The sequence below is a fragment of the Zootoca vivipara genome, chromosome 10 (assembly GCF_963506605.1).
Source record: "Zootoca vivipara chromosome 10, rZooViv1.1, whole genome shotgun sequence".
Lineage (NCBI taxonomy): Eukaryota > Metazoa > Chordata > Lepidosauria > Squamata > Lacertidae > Zootoca > Zootoca vivipara.
The window spans coordinates 64,469,533-64,490,973 of NC_083285.1; the positions used below are offsets into that span (position 1 = coordinate 64,469,533).

The following is a 21,441-nucleotide window of genomic DNA, read 5'->3' on the forward strand; positions in this document are numbered from 1 at the left end:
GAACAGCTCTTATCTCGTTACCTTCCCTTTCAAAATGGGCCAGAGAGACTCTTAGCATTGCCTTCTTTGTATGTTCTAAGCAGTGGCATAGAAAGAATACCTGGTTTCCCCCCCCCCCCCAAGCAGCTGAAATAAAATTGGAACGCTCATTTGAGCCATTGCACCTCGGCCAAATCTCTCCGCGCCCTGTATCTGATCAGGTTTTGGACGTTCAGTCCATTCCTTCGGTTGCCTAATCCGGTGAAGCCTGATCTTTCTTCGCATTTGACAGCTCTTGCTATTCATATTTGCCCTGCCAGCAAGCTGAAGGGCAGGGAAAGAGAGGATAGGAGAAAGAAAGGAGGGTTTGGAGAGGGAATGGACCACTAAAAAGGATGGGGAAAGGGAGGTGCACCTGAGCAAGAGCTGCAAAGGCTGAGGGCGCTCACAGAACTGGAGAACTCCAAAGGACATCTAGTCCAACCCCAAACAGGATACACTGAAAACCAGTGTGGCATAATGATCAGTGTTGGACGTGGGCCGAGGAGACCCAAATTCAAATCCTCACTGAGCCATGGACCTCACCAGGTGATCCTAGGCCTCCCTCTCTGTCCAGTCTACCTCACAGGGGTGTTGTGAGGATTAGAAAAAGATAACTGAGCTCTTTCAATGAATATAAAATTAGAGAGGGGCAGGAAAAGGGATTTAAAGAGATTGGGTGCAAGCTTCCAGGTGTTACCCTGAGATGTCACAACAAATCCACAGCTACCACAAAAGACAACACAAACGACCACACACCAACAGGCTTCTATTTCAAGATTTTTAATTGGTCCAGCAGCTGCAAAATATACAAATTTCCAAAAGGCAGACCTCGTTTTATAAGCTGAAACTGTTTCATCTCAGGCAAAAAAAAAAAAAACCCTCAAAAACCCAGTTACATACATATATACAGAATTAACATCACACAAGTCAAGGTGGGGGGGGGGACCTCCTCTCAGCTCTGCAACTTCCCTTAAATAAATAAATAGCACTTTGCTATTAAAAAAATGATAATATAAATTCAAGTATCAAAGGAAAAACACAACCAAGAGAATGAGATGTTGGTGTGGTTTTCAATCACCTTCCCCAATCAACCTGTAACTATCGCAAGTGTGACACCCCCCCCCCCCCCGCTTCTCGTGCCTCCCCACTCCAGGGCAGATCAACACACACACAACAAGGACACACACAGGCAAGGTCCACATTTTCCCTCTTTCATTCAAAATTCCTGAAGCAGGAATAATTTAAGTTTGTTCCAGGATTTCCTTCTCGTAAGCAAAGGAATCCTGTTATATTTCCCCCCCGAATTCCTGCTATATAAAACCAAGCAAAAGATGAGTTTGCGTAAAAGTGTTTTTTTTCAGTACGGAAGGTAAATGCAAACCACACTTAAGTTGGGGCAGGAAGGGAGAGGAGAAAACATACCACTTGCTATGTGCAAAATAAAGCCACTCTTCCCCTGATAAAAAATCCTAGCAGAAGGGGCTGGGGGGGATAGGAGAACCCACACACTCAAAAGGAGAAAATGGGGTTTGATTCCAGGTTAGCCACACTGAAATGAGGAGAAGTTAAGTCATGTCCGTTCGTTCCAACAGGTGCATGACAACGCTCAAAACCACCCAATGCTTTTCCAAAATACAAAGAGCAGAAGCGTCTTTTCAACTGCTTGCACACACAGAGAACCCACCTTGCATGCTACGGACGCCCCCAGTAAAACTTCTCAGTGGTCAGACACAGTCAAGAGCAGCTCCTAATTTTTTAAAACACATGGATTTTGTCATGGGCCAAAAGTAGGCACTGCAGCCATTGCTGACCCTCCTTTCTGAAATTGACCTGCCCCCTTTATCCCTACGGGGTCATTGCTCGCTCTTCCACTCCATGGGCAACCGTCAGGATATTGTCAGACTACAACTCCCACCAGCCCAGGCAAACAAAGGCAAAGGGAAGGGGTGATGGGAGTTGTAGTCCGGCAGCAGGATACTTACCCCTGTGCCGCTAATCCTAAGCGTGGCTTGTAAAGCCCCACACTCCTAACACTTTCCCACTCTGTTAAAATCACACTCGGCCACCCTAACAAAGACATGGGGCTATGGTGCCAGCAAGTGGCTTCAGAACCAGCTGCAAAAGGACAACAGAACTATCCTTACATCCCTCTTTGATATCAGGGGTGTGGGTGGCTGGGTGCTTTGTTTTTTCGTAGCTGTAAAAAAAAAAAAAGGAGAGGGAGAGACGTGCAAAGTGGCAAAATTAAAAGCATACATGCAGGTGTCACAAAAGGAAGGTGCTTTTATGCTTCCCATGCCCCCACCCCACTCCACACAGACCCCCAAGAACCAACATCCATTTATTTACAAAGGCTGAGAAAGCAGCACAGTGTCCAGGTTTTTTTCTTCTTCTTCTCTGCAAGGCAACTGTGTCACTTTAGAAATAATAATAATAAAACGACTCTGGGACGCCAGGATGCTGCAGAGGACGACTCTTTAGTCTACCAAAATCTCAGAAAGTGGTGGGGGAAAGCAACCAACTTCATGATCCTCCTCTGTATTGCATTGTTCCTTCTCCTCCCCTTCTCCTCTTGTGTATCCCTATTCCCCACCCCACCCCAAGAAACACCATCGTGTCGAGTCCGATACGCAACAGAGTCCGATACACAACAGGCAGATGATCAGCTTATGGAGATCGAGAAGGGACAGCCTCGCATTGAATGGAGAGACACACGGCAGACGCAAGCTTCGGAGTGGGGCGACGCAAGCGGGCTGAGTTTCCCTTCCGTCTGCGCTCTTCCGCCTTCCTAAACATCGCCTGGAGAAATCAAAGACTGTGTGCGGGTCGTGCTCATGTTCTGCAAGCGGAATGGAGAAGAGGGAGAGGGAGAGAGAGAGAGAGCAAACTTTGAGCCGGTGGCTGAGCATTCGGAGGGGGACAAGAGAGAAGCAAGGCACCCTTTGCATGCAGGTGGCAGGGAGGACGACGAGAGTATCTAGCAGAGGCAGTAGCCACTAGGCACACAGGCCGTCCTGAAGGAAGCAGGCCAAGCCGCAAGGCGTAAAAGGAGCTTCTCGCTCATCAGGCTCCCTGAGTCTCCTACAGAGCCCCTCGGCCTGAATTCTGAAAGAGACTTTAAAGTCATCTCATGCACACTTCCAGCTGTGTTGCTGTGGGCCAAAGGAGCAGAGGAAGCTGCCTATAACACCTTTGGGTCTATCTAGCTCTGCACTGTCACACTGACAGCCAGTGGCTCTCCAGGGTTTCGGAACCAGGAATCTCTCCCAGCCAGCGTATGCCGGAAGTTGGTCTTGGGGCTTTCTGAATGCAAAGCAAATGCTCAAGGATTATTATCATCATCATCATTTAATTTTGCATTGCTTGGGCCCCCTCGAGTTGCAAAGACAAGCTTTTTGGGGGGGGGGCAAGCAGACACTGCACATTTGGCTCATCTGAAGGCAGGCAGACCCGTATAGGGGAAGTGCTTTGGGTTTTTTAAATCATTTTTATTTGATTTTTGAAATATAGATTTACAACAAAACCAAATACACTTCTATATACAGAGATTTCTCTGAATCTCGAGACCTCCCCCCACCCCCTCCGTGGATCCTTATGTCAACACTTTCAACTGCATATTATATTAAATCTATATTTTATATCTATCTCTATATTATCCATAGAGTTTGTTACATTACAGGTGAGATTAAAATCCTGCTAATGTTTTCATCGGCTTACAGTGGTCTCTTAAATAAATGATAAATTTCCCCCATTCTTCCTTGAAGTTTTTGTCTTCTCGGTTCCTGAGGTTTCTGGTCAGTTTTGCCATTTCGGCATAATCTGACAGCTTAGTTTGCCATTCCTCTCTGGAAGGCTGTATTTCTTCTTTCCATCTCTGTAGTATAGGGAAGTTTTTAATTTAATTTAATTTTTTTACTTTGTTTAGTCGTGTCCGACTCTTCATGACTCTTTTTTTTACTAGGTTTTTATATTTTGCTGGGACAGAGTTGCAGAGGGGCTGGGGCAACCCAATCAGATGGGTGGGGTACAAATATTATTATTATTACTACTACTATTACTACAACTATTATTAAGCAAACAGTGCAAAAGGATCTCAGGGCATTCTAAAAATGGAAACATTACGGGAAAGAGGAAGCAGGCATAAGTTTAAAAGGGACCTCAACCACTACCCACTTATGTCAACAAGCCCATTCATTGCTGAAACACACACACACACACACCAAAGCAGAACCAGTTTCAAAGAAACTGAGCAAGCACGGGTCAAAGATGTACCCCCTCTCTGCCTGCCCACCCCACCCCCCAAAACCCCAAACCAAACAAAGGTAGCCTTGAGCAGCTGTTATTCCAGCAAGGTACAGTCAGGCTGGGGTAAAGCACAAACACGCACAGAGCACCAAGCCATTTTACCTGGGAAATATTAGCAAAGCGAAAAAGTTTGAATAAGTGACAAACGGGCCATCTTTCAGCGTGTAAAGGGGGAAAAAGAGACAGAGAAAGGGGGTGAAGGAGAGAGGCTTCCACTGTTATCTGATAGGAATGTGTTCAATGGATGTTGTATCTCCCTTCACATTCACGCCATAAATTAAAAGCACGTGGCTGCCCTCAAAAAGAATATTGGGAACTGTAGTTTATCCCCTTGCAGAACTACAAATCCCAGCACCCTTAACCAACTAGTTTCCAGGACCTGGGAGGAGGGAAAGCCACGTGCTTCAAACATGATGTGTGGATGTGATCTTCTAGCAGTTCTAAAAACTTGCAGCAGGGAGAGGGCAAGAAAACTTATGCAGCTTGTTATGGAAATCACCGGGGGGGGGCACATCTTTATTATAAATATTATGCATAAATGTATCCTTTCGACTTGACAGCTCAGGGAAGTTACCTAGTTCTAAAAACCATATAAAATCAACTCGTTTTCCCCATTCCAACACTATTTTGCCCTTGAAAGGGGACTCCAGGAAGTGCCCAGAGACACTTTGCTGAGCTGATTTTTGGCCTTAGGTAATCCCATAATCAGACCCACCCAGGTGACAGACGGATGCAAAGCCAGGACCTTATTGTTCTTTTCCTGTGAATACTCAATAAGTTCCTCCCAGTACTTATCACACATTTACTTTTGCCCTGAACCATTACCCTTAAGTTAATCTTGTTTACCAGTATGTTAATATTGTTTGTACCGCCCCTTTTCTGAGGTTTAGCTATGTAACAGTGATGTAGGAATGACGCTTTTGAAATGCATTATGGGATTCAAGGGAACTTTGCTGTTTTGCTCCGGATGGTGGCTGGACTCCTTCCTTTACGTCCGCAGTGAACCGCTGGCCCTTGCCTGACGAGCTAGGTGGCTGAGTAGCCTCACACCTAGATTTTTCCCGTAACAAGCTGAAATCTCCACCCGCAAAAGCTGCCCTTTGCAATGGTCTATCTGGCTTCATGCTGACTGCTCTGGTTGGCAGCAGCTGCCCGGGAGCCTTTGGCAGAGGTCCTTCTTTAATTCTACAACTCCCAGCCAGCATGGTCAATGGTCAGAGCAGATGGGGAGGTGCGCACCGAGACCAGAGCTCTCACCAAGACGAGCACATGCCCCAACTCTGCATTATCGGCCCCACCAACTGCAAAAGTATTGCTCTCCCACCAACTGCCTACTCCCTTCAAGTGCTGCTGGATTAGAACCAAGTTTGATCTGTAATTATATATATATATATATATATATACATATATATATAAAGTGGGGCACTTAAATCCCCATGTCAGATACAATAAAACTGACTGTTGGGACTACAACTCCCATCATGCCTGACTACTGGCCCTGCTAGCTAGGGATGGTGGGAGTTGTAGTCCAACAGCAGCCAGGGGATGCGATTTTGAGAAACACTGCTAGCCCTTTACCCAGAAAACTAGTCCACTAGTAAGGGGAACAAGACATCTAGCGCCCCAGCTTCTCTCCCAAGTGCAAGAAAGGGGTTTTTGTAGCGACTGAAAAGATGCTCTGATAAATTAAGCGTTAAGCTCCCACAAACTGGAAGGGTAACTAGAGAATCTGCTTTGCATGCAGAAGGGCCCAGGTAACTCCAGGTAGGGGGGCAGAAAAGGCTCTGAAATCCTGATAGCCACTGCCAGTCACTGTAGACTAGAGATTGCAAAACTATTTTTCAGCCCATGGACCCAGTTTGTGTTTCTTAGCAAGCACCATTCGCACTGTCCTTGTGGGTCACTTCAGTGAAATCAACCAGAGCCTGGAAAAACACATAGAGCTGGAAGAGGAAATGGGGAAAAGTATCCCAACTTCCTCCTTCAGCAATTGGGACTTTTCAAGGGATTAAAATAGTGGCTCTCTCATGTGGCATGCCATATTGGTGTGACAAGAAGATTAAAGGGCAAAGAAACTTACAACATTTCAGTGCAGTGTAGTATATAGTATATAAGAAAATATTTTGCAGATTATGGATAGATATATTTTCAAAATGAGAGCAAGATCATTAGCTATTCTTCTACAGTTCTCCACAACGTATTGTTGTGAACAGGGATTTTCAACGCTGACAAACATAAAAGGTATCAAAGAGAAAAAAGACTTCTTTGTTTTGATGAGGAAGTGCGAGCTTCTCAAATTAGACCTGATATAAATGAGTTAGGTAAAGGTAAAGAGACCCCTGACCATTAGGTCCAGTCGTGACAGACTCTGGGGTTGCGGCGCTCATCTCGCGTTATTGGCCAAGGGAGCCGGCGTACAGCTTCCAGGTCATGTGGCCAGTATGGCGAACCAGAGCGGCACACGGAAACGCCGTTTACCTTCCTGCTTGGAGCAGTTCCTACTGTATATTCCTGCGTATAAGACTACTTTTTAACCCAGGAAAATCTTCTCAAAAGTCGGGGGTTGTCTTATACGCCGGGTCGTATTTCTTATATGGCGAGTATATCCCAAGCTCTATATTTTAACTGGAAAAGTTGGGGGTCGTCTTATACGCCCAGTCGTCTTATACGCCAGAATATACAGTATTTATCTACTTGCACTTTGACGTGCTTTCAACTGCTAGGTTGGCAGGAGCTGGGACCGAGCAACGGGATTCAAACCGCCCACCTTATCAGCAACAGTGCAAAAACAAGCTCATACCACCTGTCATTGAGTGTGCATACATCCTTACACAAGTACATATGCAAGAGGCTCACTTATAATTATATTTCTAGGGTGATACATGTTCTTATTTTAAGAACATTTGTTTTTATACTTTCTGGATGTCTCGTGATCATATTATAAAGCAGTTGTGTCCTGTGTTATAAATCAAGCACTGCTAGGAGTTGGTTCTTTCTGTTTTCCAATGGATTTCTTACCAATGAAAAATTGGGTGTGGCATGAGCCGATTTTTATTCTGAAAGTGTGGGCCCGGAGAAAATAAAAAACCACATGGACTAAAAGGTCAAAACACTGGTAAAGCTAGTGGGCAGGGATTCAGAGGTTTTGTGGGCAATTGGGGAAGACTCCAAGGGGCACCACACTGGTGATCTGTGGGCACTGACAGTACAGGTCTAAATAGATCAATGGTCTGACTTTGTATAAAGGCAGCTTCCTTTGGTCCCTCAAGGATTCTAGGGGGGGGGTGCAAATTGAGTTTGGAAAGCTAAGCACACAGATTAGTGGTAACAAAGGGAAAATAAAGCCAGCCTAGTGGTAAAAGGTTAACCTGCAAGATACTTACAGGCAGGCCTTCCCCAGTAAAGGCTGTAAAGAGAAAGAAAAGGGGGAAGGAGAGAGAGATGGAAGAGAAATCAATCTTGGTGTGGAAAGCAGAGTAACAACAGGAAATTCAAGATAAAGGATTAGATTACTACAAGATAGCAGACAAAGAGACATAAAGCCACGCATGTCAACAACACAAGCATGTCAACAAACAAGCCGCTTCCATTCATGCAAGAAACACATTTCAGCAAAGAGCCTCCACAATTTCAATATTTGGGTCACACAAGGGAAAGGAGGAGTAGGGCAGCAATTTAGCAGGAAACCCCCTTTTGTCTGCTAACATACAGAAGCTGCCTCCAGGCATTTTTCAAGGAGTCACAATTCCTGCTAACTAGGAGCTGGCGGGTTTTTTGGCTTTCAAATTAGGCAGACATTTAGCAGCAATGGGAAGTGGCCCCTGATAGGAGACACTCCATCCATTCATCCTTTTCAAAAAGGTGTTGAGCAAGACTAATCTATGAAAATTTGCTGCAACCTTTGGAAACAACCTCCAGCTGAGCAACACCAGCAAATGCGGAAGAGACATTGAGGCAATGCAGGCAAGTCAAACTGGCTTGTTGGCAGCAACTAAGTGACCTCCCTGGGGTGCAAGCCTGGGCAGTGTGTCTGGAGGTCCTGGGCCAGAGAGCAAGACATTTGGCACAAGCTTGGCTGCAGGAGTTGCTGGAAGGAGGCAAACAAGGTGCCATCTTAGGGACTCTGCTTCAGAACTACCGTATGCAGGGTTTGCACCTTAAAAAAATTTCTTCTCCCCAAAGATTTCCTGCAAGGCAGCAGGACAAACGACATCATAGTCAAGTTAAAAAATATGGAATGACAGGAACCAAGGAAGCCTCGGAGAGGAAAGACAAGCTTAACACAGTGTGTTGCTGCAAAGGTTTGAAGGCCAGGTTGAAGCAGTTTCTATAATCCACACCAAACACCAGCCAAATACTTCTACATAAGCAAGTTCATAAGGCAAGGGATGGCCAAGCTTGGCTTATATGCAGGTTCTCAAAAAAAAACCAAACTACACCAACCCCCCAAAACATTATAAATAGTTTTGAAAGGTGCTTTCGTAGGAGGAAAAAGCAAGGGCAAGGATCCGACAGGACGACCTCCCGTGGCTTAAAGCAGCGGGGAGATATTTAAGCATGGAAATGCAATGACCACAACACACAGCCGCCACCCACAAGCAGGCAGGCACGCACACGAGAAAACACCAACAAAAGAATGTGACCAACTTGTCCGGGCATCTGGGCGGGCACCTCCTGGGGCATACAGATGGGCAGGGCAGCGGAAGCAGAGTCAGCCACATGCTCCTCAAAGCTGTTGATGCGAGGCTTTTTGGTGGGCTCTGGGCTCGCTAGAGGGGTGACGCTATTGCGTCTCATGAGGGTGTTAGATCCCTTCTTTGCATCCTAAATTAAGAGCGAGACAAAGATAAAAATGAGAAAATAAAGTGAGGAAGGAGGTGGAAGTTACGGGGGGGGCGGGGAGAAAAGCAGCGGGGGGAAAATAAATATAAACAACCAAACACACACGATGGGTTAATTGGGTCTGACGAAACGCACCAAAAAAGGAAAGAAAAATGCGAAGGCCAGGAAATCTCATTGAAGAAGCAGTTACTATTGCTGCTGGGGTTCCTTCGAGGTCCCTTGGCGCTCAGACACGCTAATCTAGACCCAATGTACTTCTAAAGCAGGGATGGAAAAATGTTTGCATGGTGAGGACTGTGCTCTAAGGTCTTGTTTTACAAGTCGTATGTATTAGTGATGATCTGAGTCAGAGACAAAACTGTTGATTTGGCCTCTATATGGTAGACTAAGCTCTACACACACACCCATTGAATCAGAGTTCAAGAAAAACCTTTGAGCATTGCAAAAAGGCTCAAAGAGGGGTTGAAGATGGAGAAAGCCCCCAAGGCTCGAAAGGCTGCATTTAGGACTCATGGTCAACCCTGCTCCATAGGGTGCGAAGCAGCACTGCAGAGGGGCGTATCCTTGGAAGAGGGGCCGTGTCCTGGGAATCTGGGGGCCAGGTGCAGGGGGGGTTGTTCAATGGCCATATTTGGCCCCCTGAACCTTAGGTTCCCCACATCTGTTCTAAAGAAGTAATGTTGGGCCCAAGAATGAAATATTCAAAATTTCCAGAATCGGGTTTGAGAAGTCTCTCTCTCCCTGCACTAGGTCTTTCGAAGAAAGTAAGAGACGAGGGCTTTGTGCAACGAAAAGAGCAGCTAGGTGCCTTGGGAGAATCTGCCGCTTGGGAGAATTCGCAGCAACGCCACTGATCCAGCCTACAAATTCCAGAGGAACAATTGGAAAAAAGCCACAGAAGAACGGTTTGTTAGCGCTTGTGATCCTAACCGGGTCTTCCTGCAACCTGGCATTTACACATTCGATTCCACCTCATTTGCAGCCTGAGTATCTGTGGCTAGTTTCGCAACTTTATAAAGAAAAAACCCAAACAACGGGGGCAAAAATCTTCAAACATACATCAGCAGCAATGGACCAGACATTTCCTTCAAACCTCCTTAAACACTTAGCAGAATATAAAGAGGCCTTAGCTAGCATTTGAAAGTTTGGGGGGAAAGATGTAGTCAAGTAAGGAGCCATCATAGGTATATATATAATTGTAGAATCGTAGAGAAAAGGGTCACCAAGTCCAGTTTGAACACACAGAAGGAGCTGTCTAAATGGTGCTACAAATTATTCCCACCACCAATCCACTAAAAACGGGTCAGGAATAAATACTGCTTACAAAAAGAGGGGGTCCATCTTTGAGCGGTTTCCTACAACACAGGTGTCTACCCAACTCCTTTCCAACTACACAGGGGGAGGAAGAGGGGGCCCCAACGGGAGGCCAGAAGCCCCTCACCTCTGTTCTGTCCCGGTGGGTGTTCACAGCCTCAATGTTCAAGCAGATGGATTCAACTCTGCAGCCTTGTAGAAGCGAAGGGAGAGAAAAGGTTTGGGGGGGGGCAGAGAGACAAGATATACAGGACACGGTCAGTTACGGGGGGATGCAATTATTTAGCAAATATATGATTCGATCGAAATCAACGAAGAGCACCTCCTGTATTTTTTTTAAAGTTAATTATTCTTTGATGCAAGTGCTTAGAAATCTGCAGCTGGAAAATGCCCCAAAAGACAGACACATTTCCCCTTCAAACGCGTACATACAACGGATTTTTGCCAATTGAGATGGTTCCCTGTGGAATACACATACAGTGGTGCCTCACTTAACGAATGCCCTGCTTAACGAAATTTCCGCTTAACAAAAGGATTTTTCGAGCAGAGTTTGCCTCGCTAGAAGAATTCGTTTTATGAAAAATTCGTCTAGCGAATCGCGGTTTCCCATAGGAATGCATTGAAATTCAATTGTGTTCCTATGGGCAAAAAAAAAAAAATTCAAAAAAAATTTCAATGCATTCCTATGGGATTCCCTAGATGATTTTTTTGTTATAAGAAAAGACCCGTGGAACGAATTAAATTCGTCTAGCGAGGCACCACTGTACCATGCATTATGCTATCGTTTTCATCCACAGTGTAAATGTGGACAAATTCAAGCAATCGATCATTCTGTTAAGACTTGTACAATTAAAATCAGCTAAGATTTGGGGGGGGGGGGTTGATCAGGTGACACCCCCAAGAATCACATTGTAAGCACTGACATATCCAGCATTGCCTGACACAGCCATCTGCGCTGCAGTCAAGGTAAGGCATGTAGTTTTGGACTTTGGCAGGGGCAGAAAGGGTGGAAATTCATTCGAGTGAGGCACAGGCCAACCTTCCTGGGCTAGGCCCTCTGTTTTAACAGAAAGGAAAGAAAAAACTGCAGGGTAAAAAAAAAAAGGCTGAATACTGTGCTAAATATGTACATCAAAGTCCAATTGTGCAAACGAAGCAAAGTGTGTGAGCTTTCTTATCTTGCTTGACTTTATCCTGTGACTCTTAAGACTAAGTTTTTTTTTATTATTCTAATAAGGATATTTAGTTTAGGGCAGTGAAATGCCCATCCTCTTCTAGCCACTGAAAATATTTCTCCGCTGCCTCTCCAGCTTCTCATATTTCACCGTGAGTTGTCTATACGGTTTTCTAGCGCATTTTCGTTTTCAACGAAAGCCAAGATTCTCAAGGAAAGTGTGTGGTGTTTGTCTTCAGTGCAACTAGGACACACACAACACATTAGCAAGAGTGGAAGAGGAAAGGGTTAAGTCGGGACAGGCCCGCTGGTGCTAAGAGCAGACCACAGGGATGACCCAGTGGATACACAGCAGCAGATGCAAAGAGTGGGAAAATCCTGGCCATTTGGTCATTGGCAGTCCCCTCTACAGATTACCATACACCATGGGTAGGAAAACTAAGGCCTGGGCCTTCTAAATCCGGCCCACGGACGGTCCGGGAACCAGCTGAAAATGTATCTCTGGGTTATTTGTGGGGCATAGGAATCCGTTCATTCCCCCCCCCCCTTCAAAATATAGTCCGGTCCCCCACAAAGTCTGAAGGACAGTGGACTGGCCCCCTGCTGGAAAAAGTTTGCTGACCCCTGCCATACACCGAAACCCCCCTGATCTGCCATCTCAGGCCATGGCGTCTTCTGCAGACATCTCTAGTAACAGCAGCAGTAATAACAATTTCTTTCCACATCAAAGTTCGTCACACCGCATGGGCCAGGGGCAAGCAACCCAGGCACGCCATGCTCTCTGCGCAAAACCTTTTGAGAGAGACAGATACTCACCATACGCCACAGGGGTCAGCTTCAGCACTGTGTGGAGAGGACATTTCAAGTAAGGCATTTCCGCTGGGAGAAAAGCAGAGAGAAGGCAGGTTATCAGCCAGACAAAAAAGTCTTGTTTTATGTAGTGTTGCAAATAGAAGACACGGGTTTTATGCATTGCTTTTATCCCATCTGCCCCTCTTTGGTTTTTTTAAGCTACCCTTTCTCTTTGCGAGCACCACACATTTGCTCAGGACACAACCCAGCGTTCCCGGTTCAAATCCTGGCTCAAGAGCTGCACTGGTTATTAGTTGGCGGGGTGGGCAGGCGCACACTCAGATGCAACGTCGCAATGGAACTTTGGGGTGTATATTTATTTAGCAGGTGGCGTTCTCTGGCTAAATAGTGCACCTCGATCCTTGCACCTGTTTAACCAAGAGAGGCACAGACCACTTACCTGCACTCTTGTCAAGGAAGTAGGCCAAGAGACATCTCATCACGGCCTGGTGACAGATGACGAGGACGTTCTCCTGCCTCTCCAGCTCCATGATAACGGGCTCCAGGCGCTGTACGAGATCCTGGTAGGACTGCAGGGGCACACATAAAAAGACCAAAAAAATGGGTAAGGGTGCTGGAGGTGGGGAAAACCCAGAATCACACTCAAAACGGAACTATGTTGATACAGGGCTTCACTGCCGGCCAGCGCTGATGAAATACCAAGCTCAATAGACAACTGGTCTGACTCAGGAGGGGGCCGCTTCCTATGAAGAATTCCCTCCCGCTGTCCAAAGGGTGGAGACATTACATCCTTTCATTCCCCAAAGAGCCGTCCGTGTTGTTCTGCTTTTGCTTGCAGTAGCGGGGGTTTGTTTTTTCTACGTTGCCAAGCTCCAGAGGCAAGGATATTTCTGCAAGGGAGATCCCAGGGGCATTGAAAACTCGCCAGGGTGCGGAACAGGCAAAGAGAAAAGCGGAGCCGCGTCAGCTCATGGCTGGCTTAGCGCTTTGAGATGTTCTTTTTCTCGCACGACCGACAGCTCCTTGTTTATTGGAAGTCCACCTTCCTAGGCGAAATGCCCCTTTGAAGATGCGTTTGACACCTTCCCCAACCCTCTTCTCCATCGTCCAAGAGCGGTGGTGCCGTGTTAAAGGCTCACTCTCGCCCACTCTCAAACCACCAGCTCATGCCAAGGGCAGACCAAAGCACAAATAACCCACCGTACCATTTTAACTGTTTCTGAACGGTTTCTCACTGCCCCGGGCTTACCTCTCCCGATGGGTAGCGGTAATAGTATTTGTCCTGGTCCCGCAGAGCAAATTCTTCCGGATACTTTTCCTTGATTTCATCGTAGGTTAGCTCTTCGCACACACCCTGCAAGAACCACAAGGTTGGGGGAGCCATCAGGGCTGCTATTCGTGGCAAGATTTTGGAAGGCAGGTGGTAGAGGGGGGAAGCAAGAGATAATTTGCAACGGACAGATCCTACTCAAGTTTCTAGTCAAGGTCCTCTTTCCCTGCAGAAAAGGAATTGTAGCCAAGAATGTGATGTGTATAGCAAAGTACAAGTGTGACTTGAAGGCAACAGGCAAGAGGGTGGGCGCTCACTGCATTTTAAGCTGCAGGTGTATACCCAGCCTGATATAGCGTTGTATCCAATGAAGTCTTTCTGCAAGTACTTCCACCCTCAGGAGAGGGAGAGAAAGTCCTGTTGAGCAGGCAGAAGTCCTTGTGCTAACGGGACAGCTTCGTTAGATACAAGTCAACCCATTGATTTTGTCATATTAAAGAGTTGAAAATGTTTATAAGTATTGATTCATGAGTGGCAGATGAAACTGATAGACTATGCTGAATCAGCAAAACTGACATGCAGGATCCGAAACCAGGGAGAGACAAAGTTCCGAAAAGACTGGAGTAAATTTGTGGATTATATGGAGAAGAACTGTAGAAGTTTAAAATCACTCGCAGGACTGAAATAAATCCTACGAATTGACTAAAGTGAGGACAATAATAAACTGCGAGACAGGAGGAAATAAGAAAACCGCGGGAAGGGAAGGGAAGGAGGGAAGTCAAAGCTCGGCAGAGCAAATTGAGATGGGTGAATTTAAGATGAATTGTATCAAAAATGTTGTTTTGTTTGTTTTATTTGTTAATTTGGAAAAATTGAATAAATAATTATTATAAAAAAAGAAAATGTTTATAAGTATTGATTCTGATGGCACAAGATTAGACCATGGTTAACATGTTCTCTCAGATCAGCGGATTATATAAACAAATCACTCGATCCTTTAAAAAAAAACAAAGGAATTGTAGCCGAGGCTAGTCCCACTCATTGAAATCAATGAATCTTAGTTAGTCATGCCCATTAAGTTCCACTCTGTGTAAGGCACAAGGATGTCAATCAGATATTTTGGGCAGGGGGTTCAATGTCAAATTCTTCCAAACGTTCTGTTTGCATTGGTTGGCAGATGGAAGAAATCTGCCCCCCTCCTCCCTTGCATACAGTTCTGCAGGTTCTCCTGACACCCCCATAAGCTCATTGGCATTGCCACGCAGAGGAAGGGGGGGGGAGGCCTGTTGGGCAAAGGAATCCCACCTGCAACTTCCATGTATTCCAGCCCCGGGGAGTTTGCCACCAGGCAAAAGTGGCAAACTCCCCAAGCAGACAGACAGGCATAGATAGAGCACCTAACTTGCTCGTGCTGAATTCATGGGACAGAAGCACACTTTTTAAAAAAACACCTCTTCTCCCACTGAAAGCTTGGCCTTGAGCCCAACAAAATACAGCGGCACTTACAGCGTCAATTTCATTCAGGGCCTTCCACTGCTCGTAGGGCAGGTCGAGAGCCTCTGCCGTCTGGATGGTCCTCTTGAGCTGACTGGTCCAAACTTTGAGGTCTTTCAGGTTCTGCTCCTGGACAAAATGGCTCAGCGCACTGGAAAACTGAAGACAGGAGGGGAAACGAAAGGAAATTCTTAGCGCAAATTTCTATTCCCAGGTGCTCCCGAAGGACAGTGCCCACCACAATAAGAGAGTCATGCATGGCTATATGGGGACAGGACTTTACTGGGCGAAGTAGAGCTAATACGGTAAGTTTCATTCCTGAGTTTGCTTCATGAGAGAGAGAGAGAGAGAGAGAGAGAGAGAGAGAGAGAGAGAGAGAGAGAGAGAGAGGGAGAGGGAGAGGGAGAGAGAGAGAGAGAGAGAGAGAGAGAGAGAGAGAGAGAGAGAGAGAGAGAGAGAGAGAGAGAGAGAGAGAGAGAGATGATGTGCCAATCGGAGCAGGAAATGGACTACCCCACCTGCAAAACACGGCGGCTAAAGGGGGGTGGGTTTTTTCCCCTGCTCGGCCATATAAACTGGAGAGCGTGGGACGACTCCTCCCCACAAGAAAGGACCTTTTTTGTCACATGACCCTGCCTGACCAGTGAGGGGAAAGAGTCATCCCAGAGATAAGGGCTGTCGTTCAGAGGTTTCTGGGGAATGGAGCAATGGTCTGGCCCAACCTGGCTTTCTATTGTTTTTATTTGAGACTAAGAAGGACGGAGTCCGGTTGCAAGCAGGAAAGGAGGCAGGCAGAGGTTGCTAGGTAGGCACATGACTGCAGCTGCAGCACATTCAAAGGCGGCCAAGCCTCCCCACTCCCAGACAGGATTCCCTACAACACCTACCTTCTTTCCCCTCCAGGAGAGCCCAGAGTCTCCCCCAATCTTTCCCTTGAGGTTGTATTCGCTCTCGCCGTGCCGGCACAGGTAGATGGTGCGAGGCTGGACGTGAATGTTCATCAGGTAGTAGACGATTCGACTCTGGATGTGGTCCTGCACCCTGTTCACAAGGTATCTCCGGCCAACGTCAATCACTTTGATGAGCGACAGGTCTCTGGGAGGGGAAGACGCGCACGGCCATCACTCAAAAGGCCGACCAACCCCAGGGGAAAGCCAAGTTCAAGAGCTGCAAAACCCACGGGTGGGAATGTGCAGAAACCATGGGGAATCGTAGCGCAGCCTTGCGCCAACTCCCAGGCCCAAGAGCAGGTGAGCTCCAAAAGTACTCAACAACCGCTGCTGAGGTGTTATCAAAATGCGATGCTGGTGCCTAATAGCCTGCTTGATCCTATGTATCCAGGTGTGGTATATTGCATTAATATGTTAGTGTGTTTTGTTCAATAATTCCAACAGATTCAGGCACACCTAACTCTGCAAAGTCTCAGGTTGCTAAAAGCATGGGACACCACACACATCCTCCTTTCCTTCTCAAGTGAAAGCAAACAGCTTCCCTACCAAATCCCTGCTTCTAAAGGCAGTCCCCACCAACCCAGACATCAATGGCAAAAGCTTCAAAATTCAGAGTTGTGCAACAAAAATAACCCCTCCCCAGAACATTATTGGCTCCCTAGTTTTCCATGTAAGCAAGGAAATGCTTCCTAGTTTGGTGTACCTAAGTGACTTCAGTGGGAATTGTAAGTTCACTGAAACTATTTCTAAGACAATTTGCCTTTCACACAATTTGCCCAGCCACCTTGGGTCGCTGGAAGAACAGGAGAGAAACAGTGTTTCCTCACCTGTCGTAGTCGTCTGGGTCCATAGGTTGGTAGCTCGATTGGTAGCAGCTGATTCTCTTCATGAAATCTTCCATCGCGTCAGCAGAGTTGCAGTCCTTATAATCCGGGCTGGACAACTTGACTTCCTGAAGCACATGCAAAAAAAAGCAAAAGAGCACAGGGTCAGGAAGGCAGCTGTGAAACCCAAGGTGATATTACAGAGAAATATTAAGGAGAAATTGCAAAGCGGGATTGGCCTGAGCTGCCCATGGCTGTTCCCTTATCAGCCTGACAGAACAAGGCGGACTGGTGCCCATCACTCAAAGCCAACAGCAGGACAAAAGCGAGGCAAGCCTAAAGAAGCCAGCACCTGAATAGAGGATTAAACAAATTGATGGTGAATAAAGCTATCGCAGCTGCTAGTCATGGCAGCGATGTTCTCTGTCCTCTGTCGGAGGTAGTACTGTATGTACAGGCAGGGAGTGCCATTGGTCCGGATTGCGGGCATACAAAGGAGCTGAATGCTGCCGTTAAACTATGGAAATCGCTGCCCCAAGATGCACTCATGGCCACCAATGGGGGGGGGGGCTACCGACCACAATAGAGAGGGACCCAGGTGGCGCTGTGGTTAAACCACTGAGCCTAGGGATTGCTGATCAGAAGGTCGGCGGTTCGAATCCCTGTGACGGGGTAAGCTCCCGTTGCTTGGTCCCAGCTCCTGCCAACCTAGCAGTTCGAAAGCACATTGAAGTGCAAGTAGATAAATAGGAACCGCTACAGCGGGAAGGTAAACGGCATTTCCATGTGCTGCTCTGGTTTGCCAGAAGCGGCTTAGTCATGCTGGCCACATGACCTGGAAGCTGTACGCCGGCTCCCTCGGCCAATAATGCGAGATGAGCGCGCAACCCCAGAGTCGGTCACGACTGGACCTAATGGTCAGGGGTCCCTTTACCCTTTACTATGGGAGGAGAGAGGGCTCTTGTGTTCGAATCCTGCTTTCTGGTTTCCCATAGGCATCTGGGCTGGTCACTGTGAGAACAGGATGCTGGACCAGATGGGTCAGTGGCCTGATCCAGCAAGCACTTCTTATATTCTTGGATTTAGGGGGGAGGGGAAGGAAATAGACAGCGCTGACGCAGCCCTCTGCCACCACAACATCGCTTGTGTTCCCAACAGTGACTAAGAGGCTGAAACAGCAGGAGTTGCTTAATGGAGGCTAATGTTTGCTGACAAGGAAAAGATTTCAGCTGGGGCAACAGCAGCAATGACCCAGCTCTTCTTTCTAGCCAGCCATGCCAGTGTCCAGGTCCAGGTGCCTTTTCTAAACGGCTCTTTCAGGCGTGACAAGACCCCCCCCCCCGATAGAAACTCTTTTCTCTTATTGGCTGCTCCCTCTCCACCTTAGAACAAATCTATACCACCAGGTGCCATAGATAGAAACGCACTAGACATATCAAAAGATCCAATGCACCCTGGTCACAATTTCTTCGAGCTCCTGCCATCGGGACGGAGATATAGAACAATGCAGGCAAGAACGAGCCATCTCAAGAACAGTTTCTTCTGTAGAGCGATTTTGGCCCTTAAATGGAAAGTCTGGACTTTGAAGTCATCTTATTTTACTTGTTGCAGTGGTGCCTCGACTTACGAATTTAATCCGTTCCGAAGGCACCTTTGTAGGTCAAAAAATTCGCAGGTCGAAAAGCGCCATTGGAAACACGATTTCCCATAGGAATGCATTGGAAACGGAAACCCCATCTAAAAATTCGTAAGTCGAAAAAACCCTGTCTAAAACCGCCGCGGTTTCCGTTCGGATGTCGAGAAATTCGTAAGCATGCGGCCATTTGCCCCATTCGTAAGTCGAAAAATTCGGCTGAAGAGTCGTTCGTAAGTCGAGGCACCACTGTATAGTGTATTGTACTGTTTTAATTAGTGTTTTTGTAGCAATTTTGGATTATGTGGAATGCTTTATCTGAGTGGATGTGGTAACTGAGTAATATCGTTGTTCCCGCAAGGGGACAATGACAATAAAGATCATCTTATTATCTTATCTTACCATAATGTTTGTAGCGACGACAGACGGGTCATTGCAGACGGATTCGATGAAGAACACCTGAAAGGAAGAGGACATCTGTGTGTGTGTTTAAGGCAGGGAATAAAAACACACAAAGCTGCTTGGTCTATCTAGAGATCTCTTTCTCTGGCAGACATCAGCTCTCTGAGACCTTGGGCAGAGAAGTCGCCCTTAACCCTGCCAGCTGAAAATCCTTCTTGCAACAGGATTCTGTCCTGGGACACTGGGCAGGAGGGTGGATAAAAATCAATGGTTTATTTATTTATTTATTTAAATCAGGTGGGTTTTTTTAATCGGATTTTTAAAATAAAATGCTTTTGGAGGGAAAATCTTTCTAAAGATAGTTTTCTATTTAAGTTACATTCTAGTCCAAAGGCAGGAAATAAGGATTTGTTTTAAGTTTTTCATGTGTGCTAAAACTCAGCCTAAAAAGTTTAACCACATCAGTAAACAAACGTGGATACATATGCTATAATATTATTGTTTTAGTTAAATAAATTGTTTAAATTGTTATTAAGGAAACGATTGTTTTTCTCCTTCCAATCAAGTACAGCAGAAAAGTTGTCCAAATATAAACAGGTAACTTAGTAAACCTCACAATAATCTCATAATTATCTGTCAATGTATTTCTAACAGTATAACCAAAATCTGTAATTTTTGATAGAACTGTAAAAACTACTCTGAAAATTTATTATTCCAAAAATGAAACTTTCATCTGGCTGCAAATATTAAGATTATACCAGCAAGAATGAGTCTTTCTGTAAAAAAATAATAATTGAAAATTAAATCGAGTCTTACTGACTAGTGATTTAAATCGTGATTTAGATCGATTTGATTTGATTTAAATCAAATCCACCCTACTCGGCACCCAACGCTTTGCCTGTGAGCACTCCCAACCCCATTTTTGGTACCCAGTCATGATTGCTGCTGATCCCATGTGTTTCAAGGGAGCCCAGAATACCATGGGTGGGGTATTAGAGCCTTATCTCACCTGCCCCATCATCCTCTGCTGTCAAGTTTGACAACTGACTGGCAGGGCCTGTAACCAACCGCCCCACTTGGCCCACCCCACACCTGATGCCGCACGTGACCATCACGTGTGGGGCCGGCCGGCCAAATTAGGACTGGAGGTTCCCCATCCCTGTGGGGACAGTAAGGACCGTTTTGACAGTGGAACGGACTCCCTTGGGGGTTTAAAGCAGAGGTTGGATGGCCATCTGTCATGGATGCTTCAGCTGAGATTCCCGCACTGCAGGGGGGTTTGACTAGATGACCATAGGGTACCCCTTCCAATTCTACGATTCTATGTGCAACCCACTTTTAAAAGAAAACAGCAACATTGGTACAATGATAGCTCAGGTCCATCCATCTCCCAGGAGAGCAGGGAGGCATTCGGACACGTCAACAGGCACAGCCAAGAGCAGGTCCAAGAGGCAATCATTTATTTTCGCTCAAAAATACGTCACTTAAAACAAAAACACTTACTTTGAAACCATTTTCTTTGGCAAAATGCAAGATCATAGATCTTCTCTCGCGTGTGGTGTTTGTAGCGTCAAAAACCTTTGTGGGTAGAAAAGAGAAATAAGATGTCATGGGGCTTATTTTTATTTTTATTGACATGCACTTATCTTGAAAGGAGGGATATAAATTGGCTTGGGGTGGTTACTGGCTTCTGGCAACGTGGAGGGGGGCTTTTTTTATTTATGGCACTTGTGTAGCAGAATACCCTCTCGGCTGAAATAAGAGAGGCCCCATCAGTATTGGCATTCGGCCGGCTCCTGAAACTTCTGATTTTATTGCTTTAACTTTTTAAAAACTGTTGTTGTTTTTATTGTATATTTTAATTAAGGATGTTTTAATGACCCAATGAAGTTGTTCTTGTGGGTTTTAATTCTGTACTGACTTCATTGTCAGCTGCTGGGAAGTTATTTTGGCATATAAATCAGATGAAATAATAAAAATAAAAACCACAACAATAAGACGTTATGTTCCCAGGGTGGCTAATAAAGAATCAAGTAACAATGGAAGCATGATATTTTTTTTGGGGGGGGGAGAGATTAATACGGGATATAAACCAACAGAGCAAATTAAAATAGGAGTCCATTCAGTCATACACTAAAACCAAAACTGTTCAAAAAGAACATTAGCACTTCTTAAAAGCATGGGGAAACAATTGCTGTGGGGAAAACATTCCATTTGCTTATTTTAAAAAAATGGAAATCCCAAAGGGCAGGGCTTTTATCGTCTAAAGCAGGGGTAGGCAAACTGAGGCCCGGGGGCTGGATCCAGCCCAATCACCTTCTCAATCCGGTCCGTGGATGGTCCGGGAATCAGCATGTTTTTACATAAGCTCGAATGTGTGCTTTTATTTAAAATAAATA

At 45.9% G+C, this 21,441-nt stretch overlaps 1 protein-coding gene across 5 annotated transcripts in view; it reads right to left on the reverse strand.

The window, feature by feature from the left end:
• Positions 1–785: 785 nt before the first annotated feature.
• PFKFB3 (6-phosphofructo-2-kinase/fructose-2,6-biphosphatase 3) overlaps positions 786–21,441 on the reverse strand; it is a 67,618-nt gene continuing 46,962 nt past the window's right edge. For 2 of the 5 annotated variants that reach the window (XM_035126565.2, XM_035126562.2), the window contains exons 5-15: positions 20,546–20,620; positions 19,043–19,099; positions 17,011–17,135; positions 16,121–16,328; positions 15,246–15,392; positions 13,719–13,823; positions 12,909–13,038; positions 12,473–12,535; positions 10,493–10,674; positions 8,974–9,150; positions 786–2,860 (exon numbers count right to left, since the gene is read on the reverse strand). In XM_035126565.2, coding sequence (XP_034982456.1) covers positions 2,810–2,860; positions 8,974–9,150; positions 10,493–10,674; positions 12,473–12,535; positions 12,909–13,038; positions 13,719–13,823; positions 15,246–15,392; positions 16,121–16,328; positions 17,011–17,135; positions 19,043–19,099; positions 20,546–20,620 — 1,320 coding nt within the window. In that variant the 3' untranslated portion in view covers positions 786–2,809. Of the gene's footprint in view, positions 2,861–7,709; positions 7,733–8,973; positions 9,151–10,492; positions 10,675–12,472; positions 12,536–12,908; positions 13,039–13,718; positions 13,824–15,245; positions 15,393–16,120; positions 16,329–17,010; positions 17,136–19,042; positions 19,100–20,545; positions 20,621–21,441 lie in introns of all 5 variants that reach the window. The other 3 variants (XM_035126563.2, XM_035126567.2, XM_035126566.2) reach the window with 3 other exon arrangements.